At 49.0% G+C, this 11325-nt stretch overlaps 4 protein-coding genes across 8 annotated transcripts in view; 2 read left to right on the top strand and 2 right to left on the bottom strand.

The window, feature by feature from the left end:
- Nucleotides 1-816: 816 nt before the first annotated feature.
- LOC120951327 (60S ribosomal protein L32) lies at nucleotides 817-2096 on the top strand. The gene is made up of 3 exons (XM_040369985.2): nucleotides 817-924; nucleotides 1355-1455; nucleotides 1579-2096. Exons 2-3 carry the CDS (start codon nucleotides 1363-1365, stop codon nucleotides 1888-1890), a joined length of 405 nt encoding a protein of 134 aa, XP_040225919.1. The 5' UTR covers nucleotides 817-924; nucleotides 1355-1362; the 3' UTR covers nucleotides 1891-2096.
- Nucleotides 2097-2358: 262 nt separating this feature from the next.
- LOC120952590 (DNA-directed RNA polymerase II subunit RPB7) lies at nucleotides 2359-3320 on the bottom strand. The gene is made up of 3 exons (XM_040371990.2): nucleotides 3170-3320; nucleotides 2608-3066; nucleotides 2359-2528 (listed from the first exon to the last, which is right to left on the bottom strand). Exons 1-3 carry the CDS (start codon nucleotides 3179-3181, stop codon nucleotides 2478-2480), a joined length of 522 nt encoding a protein of 173 aa, XP_040227924.1. The 5' UTR covers nucleotides 3182-3320; the 3' UTR covers nucleotides 2359-2477.
- Nucleotides 3321-3663: 343 nt separating this feature from the next.
- Nucleotides 3664-7684, bottom strand: LOC120950628 (small G protein signaling modulator 3 homolog). Its single transcript, XM_040368817.2, has 3 exons — nucleotides 7441-7684; nucleotides 7204-7366; nucleotides 3664-7126 (listed from the first exon to the last, which is right to left on the bottom strand). Exons 2-3 carry the CDS (start codon nucleotides 7258-7260, stop codon nucleotides 4778-4780), a joined length of 2406 nt encoding a protein of 801 aa, XP_040224751.1. The 5' UTR covers nucleotides 7261-7366; nucleotides 7441-7684; the 3' UTR covers nucleotides 3664-4777.
- A 1945-nt stretch (nucleotides 7685-9629) lies between these two features.
- LOC120953020 (serine/threonine-protein kinase minibrain) overlaps nucleotides 9630-11325 on the top strand; it is a 60933-nt gene continuing 59237 nt past the window's right edge. For 3 of the 5 annotated variants that reach the window (XM_040372672.2, XM_040372668.2, XM_040372670.2), the window contains exon 1: nucleotides 9630-9971. The gene's annotated coding sequence lies outside the window, so the exon portion shown is untranslated. Of the gene's footprint in view, nucleotides 9972-9993; nucleotides 10728-11325 lie in introns of those variants that run through there. The other 2 variants (XM_040372671.2, XM_040372669.2) reach the window with 2 other exon arrangements.

Genomic DNA, 11325 nt, shown 5'->3' with positions numbered 1-11325 from the left:
AGTTTATATTTTAGTTGAAAAATTTTAGAAATTTTTGATTAGACTCATTCACCGATATGCAAACAGTAGTAGAATGTCGATTAGCCGGGCAGCTCGGGACTGAACTGGTTGCCGGTTATTGATTTCCACGGATAATGGCCCAAGAAATGTCAAATTCATGTAAAAATTACAGTAGAACGTCGATTATCCGGGGACGGATTAACCGGCGGGCGGCTTAACCGTGCGCATGAATTTGACAGTTTCAATCGTCGTACACATTTTCAGCGATAGTGATGTTGATAAAAAAAAGTAATTGTGCAGCATTATCTAGTGACATGTTCGAACTTCATTTTTGTTCAATAGCAATTGGTAAAGTTATAGTTTATTGGTTAAAAAATATTCTAATAATGAATTATTCATTGGTTTAAAGTGAATCGTTGGTATATACAAAGAATTTCATAATTTTTGTTTTTTGAATTTTGTATTATTTTTTTCCAAAATTATTCAGCTAGGCTATACATTTTTTTTCTTCTATTTGGCGTAACGCCCTACGCGGACATAGACGGGCTTTTGAGATTTAATTCATTATCACGCAGCTGGATAGTCAATCCTTGCTACGGGGGGGCGGTCCATTCTAGGCTTGAACCCATGACGAGCATGTTATTGAGGCACCACTACTCATAAAAAAATCTAATTTCATCACACCTACTTTAAAGCAAACCGAAAATCCTTTTATTGTTTCTTACACGGAATTTCGTTGGAATCGTGTGTACACGGCCAATATACAACTGTCTTGTTGAATCGCCGTCAAACGTCGTCTGTCAAAAAAGCGCCCGGTACTGCCAACCTGAAGACATGACAACCCTGCCCGAAACGTCAAGGGCCCTTCTTTTGGATTGTTCTTCCACATTGAACGATCTGCCGCGTGTTGTGCTCCGATAAAATGTAAGAAATTTTCTGTGGAAAAGTGTTTTCCCTGCCCAAATTTTGCATCGCCAATTGCTGTGTGCAGTCGCTGGAACACGAAACTAGTGCCGAAAGTCCAATGCGCATCATGGTGTGTCTGTAATGTCGGTTCGAAAGTGTGATGTTTACTCCTCACCACCGGACACCGCCGACCAACCACCACCGTGTGTGCATGGTGTGCTTGTTGTGTGCCGTTCACCCAAGTGACCGATTGCATTGGTACAGCTTGGCGAAGCGGTTCCTAGTTTCGGTCCTGCAACTGCTGCTGTACAGCATTGCAACAGAGAAGTCGGAATACATCTGGTTCTGTGGAAGATGCAGACGAACGCACTGGGGCGTGCGGTGAAGGATGTGAATTCTAACCTCATTTTTCCGTTCCCATTCCCGCTTTGATATGTTTTCCTTTCAGAAGCAAAAATGGCCGTGCGACCAGCGTATAAGCCGAAGATTGTGAAGAAGCGGACGAAGAAGTTCATCCGCCACCAGTCGGATCGCTATGATAAACTCGCTGTAAGTAGCCTTTGCCCACATACGCCAGCCGGATGATTCTCCAGTTGCTGCGTACCTGTGATAGTTGTTAATGTTGTGTCTTTTGCTTTCTTCCGTTCTCTCGCTCGATCGTGCTTGCTGTAGCCCAACTGGCGCCGGCCGAAAGGTATTGACAATCGGGTGCGCCGTCGCTTCAAGGGACAGTACCTGATGCCGAACATCGGTTACGGTTCGAAGAAGTCCACCCGCCATATGCTGCCGACCGGATTCAAGAAGTTCCTGGTCCACAACGTCCGCGAGCTGGAGGTGCTGATGATGCAGAACCGTGTGTACTGTGCCGAGATTGCGCACGCCGTGTCGTCCAAGAAGCGTAAGGCTATCGTCGAGCGTGCCAAGCAGCTCGCCATTGCCGTGACGAACCCGAACGCCCGGCTGCGCGCCCAGGAGATGGAGTAAGCCCTGGTGCAAGAGAGGTTGGGGCTGGAGGTGTCCCTCCCTTGCTGGAGGTGCATCTTCTCTTCTTCTGTACACTTGGGCCGTCTGTCTGCGGAGTGGAGCTATACCGTGTTTTGGTGTTGGCGGATCTTTAATTATACTTTCTATGGAAGAAAGGATCCGTTTTGAGGAGTAATAATAAGAGATATTACGCTTAAAACGGCAAATTTGCGTGTTTTATTGAGGCGGGGAAAACGGGACGTGAAGAAGTGAAAGAACGGCGAGTAAATGCATACCGGATGCGCATAAGCTCAGGGCCCAGTGGGTTCTTTTCGGTTGCGTGGTGTAGGCCGGCATGACTACGTAGGCCACCAGGCCAAACGAGAAGGTGTACTATTGCTCGTTATTCCATCAACTGATGGTTATTTATCGTACGGAAACCATCGATTGTCATCAAAATTCGTTTTATCAGCCAAGCAACTCTTTCACTTCCGTGCCGTCATTGTGCTACATATATTTGTACCTTAACATTACACACACACACACATACACTCTTCTTAAATAAATCTCGTCATCGATTCGTCGCGGTTGTTCGAAAAATCCAACGCTTAACTGCCCACCAGTCCGAGATAATCGTCCATCAACGTGCCGATCGCAAACTGAAAACGAACAAGAACACACAATTAATCTCCCAACCCTCACCACAAAGGGTCCATTGCACTTCACCCCAATACTCACAATACCGGTGGCATCGACACGCGTTCCGACGATCTTGAGCCGTATCTTGTCCTCGGCCGCAATCACGCTCTCACCATTTATCGCCCGATAGCACGGCGGGGCCCCGTTCGGGCAGAACTGCATGTCGGCCGGGATCGAGTGGTGCGAGATGAAGCAGGACAGTGGGCCAATCTCCGCAAACATGCCCACCTTGTTCACCTGCTTGACGGTCGCATCCAGCACCTCGCCCTTGAACGGCCGGAACACGATCGCCTTGTACTTGACCGGGTACACCACAAAGCCCTGGCCCGGCTGTATCGTGCCGGATCCGATATCGTCGATGGTGGTGACGGCAATCACAAACCCGTACTTGCCGGTACACGTACCCTCGACCTCGGTGTACAGCTTTTGCTTGACCGTTTCGATTAGCTGCGGCCCGAAGTACCGTGGGTGCAGCAGGATTTCATGCTCCAAGGATATCTGCAGCAAAAGACGAGCCCCGAGTACGGTGCGAGAACGAGAGGGAACAAATGACCAACGGGCATCACCCAAACCGTTACAGACAGCGTTCTGCTTTACTTACGTGATAAAACATTCTGCGGTGGCAAGGGGCACAAATCTGGAAAACAGCAGGACGGGCTTCCTTTTTGGTTTATGTTTTGAAACCCACGGAAACCGCTTCAGTTTGACAAGCGGCAATGGAACGTAAATACACGCCGCTGCCGCCTTCGATGTTTTGGCAGTGTTGCCAAGAGCTGCTCTATGTGTGTCTCCACCGATGCCGTCGACGGACAGGCTGTAGCACTGTATACACTGTATGCTTTTTTAAACAGGGGGCACAAAACGGTTAGAAACTAGTTTCGCGTGTCTGCTATTTAACTTCTTACAAGCTCTGAGTTCTAGCCAAGGTCTTTGAATCAACTGTAATAATCATCAGTCTAAACTTTCAAAAATTAAATAATTAACGATTTCTGCTTTAAGTTGAATCCGACGATCAAAGACACGTGTGTCTCTACCGGACCACCGGTGTGTTCGGATTGTATGTTCAACCGTCCAACCTTCACAAAGCGCCCGCACTAAACAGAATGGAATTTGTTTTTATTCAGTTTTGCTAGTGTGTATAGTTGCAGAGGCATATACATATAGTACTTGTGTGTACAGTTTTGTCTCTTTGTCTGTATATTTGATTTTCCGTTCCTCCAGCGTTCGACTCCAGCGTTTGGTTTAGAAGGCAGAGAAGCGCTTAAATATTTGAACTCTGTACTTGGTCAATGCGTATTAGCAGCATTAACCGTATTATTGTTGTAATCATACATCATAAAATACACACTCACACGCACGCACATCTATATATAAGGTATGGAATAGTCGAATAGTTTACCATCTTCGTCTAGCTACGGGGGTTTTTGGGGTTTGATTGAAGCCATGTTTCACCGATCAGCGATTGGAACTGACCATGATGCAGGCCGGTCAGAACAGAACAAAGAAGCTCTTTTTTTCGGCCGGTTGAACACGAAACGTCGAACCGATTGTACAACACTACAAACACACCATTTCAGTTACACACGTTCAAGTGCTTGATAAAAAATAAACCGCTTCTTCTTGCTGCTATAAAAATAGAATTAAAAATAATGATATAAAATAGCAAGTCTTGCGACATTTAGGGAGGGGCCGTATTTTAAAAGCTCACATTTACGGTTCTTTCCGTTTCTCCATTGCAGAGCTTCTGCTTTTGCTTGTGCTGAGCCGTTAAAAGTAGCAAGTTTTAATTTGTAATACTGTTATTGCGTACCGAAAGTAAGGAAACGAATCAATAAGCAATCACTGTTTTTTTGTTTTTGGTTAAAAACATAACTAATTAATAAAAATCAACGATATTCTCATGCTGTAACAACTTAAACAAAACGGGGGAGACTGGGGAAGGTAAAATATCTTACGCTAAAAACAAAAAAAAAACGACATATTGTGAGAGGATGTGACCAACAGCACGGGACGAAAGTATTCGTCCTCGCTGGTACAGAAATTCAAAGCAAATGTTAAAAGTTAGCTTGCCCGCTACACAAACACACACACACATTGCTACTTAAAAACGAAAAGAAAGAATAAAACATAGGATTAATCTCACATTGCACAGGCAGCGGGGATACAGGGGCGGACAGTCACGAGGCAAACCGGCCAGCCGAACGGACAGTTAGAGATCCCAGGAGAAGAGATGATGCTTCACCAGCATATCGCGCACACCGTCCTTGAGCGGTTGGCTTTGGACGGCTTCCCGCTTCGCCGGCAGCTCCCAGTTCGGGTTCAGGTTGAAGGCAAACTGCGACAGCAGCCGCAGCTCGCACTTGATCTGCACCCAGCCGGGCGAGTAGACGAAGCTCCACGGCTGGTACCACTTCTGCACGATCTCGGTGCAGCTGCAGAGCGCCTCCAGCCACAGGTGCAGCACCTGCTCGTTCAGCCCGAGACAGATCAGCGACCGCAGCTTCACGTCCATCTGTGCGTGGGCCGCATCGTGGCTCTGGTTGACCGACTGCACGCAGCGGTACAGCAGCTCCTCGGGCGTCAGCACCTTCCCGTCCTCATCCAGCCGGTACGTTTTGCACAGCACCAGGCGCGAGTACACCGACTCAAAGTCCTTCTCGACCTCGCGCGTCGCCGCCTCCTCGATGAACAGCCACGGGTGGCACGGGCCGCCGAGGAACGAGGGCCGCTTCATGCCATGCTCCAGCACCTGCTTGATCGTGGGCGCCAGCGTACCGCGCACCAGATCCGTCACCGTCTCCGAGATTGCGTCGTCCCCGGCGCAGCTGTACTGCTTGCTCCGCTCGTCCAGCAGCTCCACGAACTTGGCCGGAAACCAGCCGCGCAGCCCGTTCAGCTCACCCACCCAGCAGTGCTCGTCCTTCTGGCTCACGATCGTGATGATGTCGTTCTTCCGGAAGCCCAGCTCGTCGTCGTCGTGCCGCTCGAAGTCGTGCAGCGCCTTCGCCCGCCGGCTGCGCGTCCGCGACACGTTGATGTAGTTCTCGTGGTCCTTCGCGTGACTGTCCATGCCGTAGTCCGCGACGAGCTTGATGTGTGCCGCCAGCTTCGGCTCGATGGCGAGAAAGTGGCGGGCCACCTTCAGGATCGCTTCGCGCAAATCCACCAGCTGCTCGGTCGTGCGTATGTTTTTGCACTTCAGCTCGTCCTCCCCTTCGGCCCCGCTGCCGAACAGGATCGTCTGCAGCATGGATTTGGACTTTTTCATCTGGCGGCGGGCGAGCTGCTGCTTGGGCAGGTTCGCTGCCGCCTCCGGATTGCCCACCAGCCCGCCCTGGTCCGCCATCAGGTAGGCGAGATGGCGCCGGCGGTGCGTTTCAATCACCATCGGCGACAGCGAGCCACCGACCTCGAGCGACACCGCAAACAGATGCTCCACGTCGTCGATGTCGCCCGGCAGGTCGGACAGCGAGTTGAAGATTTGGGCCGAATTTTCCAAATTTTTCACGCTCGGTTCTTTGATCTTCAGCAGGCCCAGCGTCAGCTGGAACAGCACGATCGAGCCGTCGTAGAAGAACCAGTCCCAGATGCGCAGCAGTATCTTCATGTGCACGACGCTCGCGAACAGCGTCAGAAACCAGTGCAGCGTAATGAGCGACAGCTCGATGTCGTGACTTTTCAGCGTGTCGTCCACCGCCGACAGATAGTTCCCGATCAGCGTCTGCATGACGCGCTGGTCGGCCTGGATGCCGAGCAGCGTGGAGGAGTAGTAGGACGCGGGCAGCAGGTCTTCCACGATCGTGGCCATCATCCAGAAGGCATCCTCTTCCTCGAGCAGCAGCAGCAGCGAGGCGGCAATGACGCCCGTCCCCTGGCAGTAACCGATGTCCGGATACAGCCAGGCGATGCCGCGCAGAATGCGGCGCAACCGCGGCACACCGGTCCCGTTGAGCGAGCTGAAGCACGCGTTCGTGGGCATGATGCGCAGCAGATCCTTCTCGATCTGCTTCGACGTCATGAGCTGATCGTTCGAGGAGGCTTTCACGATGTCCTGGTAGCTCGTTTCGGACTTGAGCTTCTTCTGCAGCGCCCCGGACAGCCGCATCCACATCTGGGGGCGCAGCGAGTGCGGAATGCCGGCGCGCACCATCGAGCGGAGCTTTTCCGTGCGGGGCAGCACCACGTCTACGCTTTCCCACGTCAGCTCGGTCGCTTCCTTGTTGTGCGAAAACTCCAGATGGGCAATCCACTGCAGCCGCTGGGCCGGATCTTCGATGAACGGTATGCTCAGCAGCTTGTTCGAGCTCTGCTCCGGACCGTCCTCTTCCTCCACCCGGAACCCGAACTCGTCAAACCGATAGTCGGGCTGGTGGTTCGGCGGTTCGTCCGGATCCGGTTGGCCCAGCTTCGCCAGTATGTCCTGTGGCCACATCGACGGCGTGAGGGCGGAAAATGGACCGCCCGCGGTAGGGCGAACGCCTTCCGCGATGTGAAGTCCTCCGAGGGCCAGCTCCACCATGTCGGTGTCGTCTTCCGAGTTGGCCGTCTCGAGCTTTCGCTGCGGGAAATGAAACGAACAACATGAATTTCAGATAAGACAGATCAGTCCATTGTGCTAGTGTAGTGTAGCCGTACCATATGTTCCTCTCTGCCAACGTAGCCTTCATGGTCGCGTGAACTGAAAAACGACATTGTTTTCACGCAGCTGTGAGGAGGGTTTTCCTCGGACACGCACTCGATTTAGGACGCAGTAGCCTCGGGAGCCAAAAACGCTGCGTTCCCAGAGGGTTTCGTCGCGCTAGGTCGGAGAAAATTGCACCAAAACACTACGCTATGCACATACGGAACGAGTACATCACACCAATTTCTCACCCTTTTCCACCAACCCTCCCACGACGACGACGACGACGACTACGACAGCAGCAGCAGATTCAAAACAAAGTTCTTCAACCTACATCCAGGGACTAGCAACATTGGTTTGCGGGTAACGGGGGAAAACCTGTAATTATACCAAGCTGGGGACATTTGCTTGAAAATGAAGTTAACCACGAACAGCAAATTATTAGAAACTACACTTATGTCTGCTGAAAACACTAAATAAACGCACAAAACGTGACTATTTTCTTTAAAATGGTGAATATCGGTAAAAAGTGATGTTGCACACCTCTGATCCTTGGACGGTGCCTAGTGGTTGGATCTGCCCGGTTGACAGTTTTCCCATTTTACGTTGGCAAAACAATTTTTCGAACATGGTTTTCAAAATACAGTTGGAAATCCCAGCAAAAATCGATTTTATGGTTAATTGGATTGTTTGAATAGATTTCCAAAACAAATGAATAAATATTTCAGAAAATGATTCTTGTCAATGGCTACCAAAAAATATCATATTCGAGGCAACCGGGCTACCCGGGAAGCCAGCGTCTTTGGAGGCTCATGACTTTACAATGCGTAATCATTTGTCGATGCAATATTCTGAAGAAAATTGAATAAACTAAATCAGTTTTTATAACTGTGCGGTTTGGTTCAACTCGCTACCGTTTTTAAGCTATAGCTTTTCTAAGCTTAAAGGTAAAAGACACGTTTTCAGTGCTTTACTAAATTTTCACAGCAAAGTGGTTCTATCAGTTTTGAGAAAGTTATATTACACGTCTAGAATATTTTTTTATTCTGACTTTTTCTACAAGTAATTAAAAATAAGTCGGTCTGGTGGTACAGTCGTCAACTCGTACAACGTAAAGACATGCCCGTCATGGGTACAAGTCCCGAATAGACCGTGCCCCCATACGTAGGACTGAATATCCTGCTATGGTAATAATAAGTCATTGAAAGCCAAGCTCACTTCACTAGTGGGTACAGGCAGGCCTTGACCGACAGCGGTTGTTGTGCCAAAGAAGAAGAATTAAAAAGATAGCGATGTTTCCAATTGAAAAAATAGTGTTAATTATACTGATAAAAACAGGTTAATCCCAAGTACCACAAATCCACTAAACGATAATTAAACGGGTTCTAAACGGCTCAAGCTCTCAAACTAAAGGGAATCTAAAAAGACTGAAAATAGCAAAAAGCTGGTGGCGCCATCTGTTGGTGGTATAGCCACACAGTGGAGTTTTCTTCGCTTTGAGAGCGTTCATCTTGTATTGTATCATGGTTTGGATTGTATGGGATTCAAGTTATGCATCGCTAGAACTTAAACCGCGATACGATTGTTTATATACTAAAACTCCAATGTAAACCACCAGCACTGAAGCTGGTGTTTCAGTGACAGTCGTTGAAGTTGATACCCATGTATCTCATCACACGACAATTCATATAGATTTTTGCTCGGAATGTTTGAAGCGTATATATACTATGATTAGATGAAGTTAGGCAAAACACATTGCAAGAAAAAGACAGCAATAATATAACGATGAATTATAAAACACCAGCTATGGAGCAAATCAACGAAGCTACCAAGCTTTTTTTCTATGGATACAGTGGAGCGCCGTTTATCCGGGCTTCTCGGGACTTGACCTCGCCCGGATATGCGAATAACACGGATAATGAGTCAAATGATATATTTTTTCACCTATTCCTGATTAATTTTTGGAAAATTATCTTATTTTTTGATAAAAGGAACCCAGTTTTTATTAACTTGATGTTTTTCGCATAAGTATATTTGAAATTTGCCTTGAATTATCGTGTCTTTTGTTATGACAATGTGCTCTTTTAACCGCTTTTTCAAATATCCTCCTCATAACGCAATGTCACCTTTGTATGGAACTGTCATTTCTCAACAGCACGGATAAACGGATAGCCGGATAAAAGATACCCGGATAAACGGCGCTCCACTGTATATTTGATTTTCCAGTCATTTAAGCTCACTATGTGGCGCTTGGGAACCCACTGTAAAGCCACTTTAAACCCTCGTGGGTTAATGGTGGTCGATTCAGTCGTTAACCCACCAAATTTTACAACAATCAGAGCTGTCAGTTTCGATAAGATGTATTGACCTTGCCCTCACTTATCCCACCTTTTCCAAACATGGTTCACCAAAAACCTTCGCCGGGCTCGTCGCATTTGATCCCAATATCTTAGCGCTAGGATGGTTCACGAGCTCGCAACGATTTGCTTGTCGGGCCCTGTTTCGATGTTCGAATCCGGCATGTTCGCTGTAGCTCGTCGGGCGGTCGGAGGTCGCGCGTTTACATCAACCCGCCCCGGGTTGAATACTTGTGCTACCGAGCCGCGCCATCTTGTTGAGAAAGATATACACACGGACGCGAATCGTGAGCAGTACCTCCGGACCGTGGAAGATTGCGCGAAGAAAAGCGGTGGCCGAGCCTGCTGTGTGCTGGAATTGTTATTCCAGTGAAGATTTAGTGAAACCGCTTGTGGAAAGCCAACAAGCAACCCGACTGACAAGTGTAAGTGAGTGGGATTAGCAGCGGCACCACCAGCAGCACCAGCAGTAGCAGCAGCAGCAGTGGCAGCAGCGTGCCGAAAATTTTCACCCCGCAGAACTAGCACATCCCGTTCAGCTCTTTTTTTCCTCACTTTTCCTCGTTCTATTGGCTGCTGCTAGCCTGCCTGGCTGCCCGTCTGTCTTCCCGTCTGGTCCTGTGCAGCAGGGTAATGTTTGCAAGAATATGATGTTGTGACGACGGTGCGAGGGGTGCGTGTGTGTGTGTGTGCGTGTGTCTGCACATGTGTGCACGTCGGTGTTAGTGAGAAGAGAAAGGGCTTCATCATCACTGCTGCCCTGTGTACGGTGCGCGCTTGTGTGCGCGCGTGTGTGTGTGTGTGCGTCAAATTTGGATGCTGGTGGATAAGCCCGTCCACGCTCCGTGTGTGTTGCACAGGCCGCGGCAGTGAAATGAAGTAAAACAAAGTTTGTCCGTGGCACCGCACACAATTGGCCCTGCGAAAATTAGCCCCCAACCAACGGTACACGCACGGTGAGGAAGACAAGAAAACAAGAAAAACAACAACGGAAGAAACAAACGCATGTGAAGCCTTGTACCGGACAGGGGGGCGGTCCAAGCAAGCCGTCGTCATTTGCCCCCGTTCAGGAAGGATGGGGAGAGGGTGCTTTTTTTTGCACACATCGTGAACATTCCGCATCGCACCGTGGGATGTCATTGGGTGTGTGTGTGTGTGTGTCTGGTGCGCCCAAGTGAATGGTTAGTATTGGAAAACGGCGAAATCGAATCCATTTTTCTTAAATCAAATAGTTTGCAAAGGGAAACGGCAGTGCGTGTGTGTATAGGTGTGTATGTGTTGCTTGCATTTTACGTTGCGTTGGGCAAGTGCTGTCAAGGGGCGGGGGAAAAGGGTTGAGGGAAGAAAGCGACTGCTGCTATGACAGATGTGGAAAAAAGCAATACGTTTTTTTTTTTAATTTTTGCGGTGGGCTCAAACACAGCAACGTGTGCGTGAAATGTGTGTGTGTGAGTGTGTGTGCGCGTGAAGAAAATGCAATTTCAACTGTCCATCGTGAGGCGAAGTGTCCCACAGTATGTTTCGGTCAGTTCAGTTCACTTCCCCCGCCCCTCACCCCTCTGGGGGAGGAAGTAGCGAACGAAAAAGAAAAAAAAAATAGCCAATGCGTTGCGTTGATATGTGTACCATGCAAGTGTGTGCGTGCGCGTGTGTAAATATAGGAGCGGAAAGGAGGAGAAGCCGGCGGATGTCTGCTGCTGTGCTGCAGCAGGGAACACAGGGAAGGAAAGGGGTGGGATTTTGACGGTGAGCGCGGCAGCAGCAGCAGCAAGAGCGTGT

This window comes from Anopheles coluzzii, chromosome 2, assembly GCF_943734685.1.
Source record: "Anopheles coluzzii chromosome 2, AcolN3, whole genome shotgun sequence".
Classification (NCBI taxonomy): Eukaryota; Metazoa; Arthropoda; class Insecta; order Diptera; family Culicidae; genus Anopheles; species Anopheles coluzzii.
This window is presented reverse-complemented; position numbering and strand designations above follow the sequence as displayed.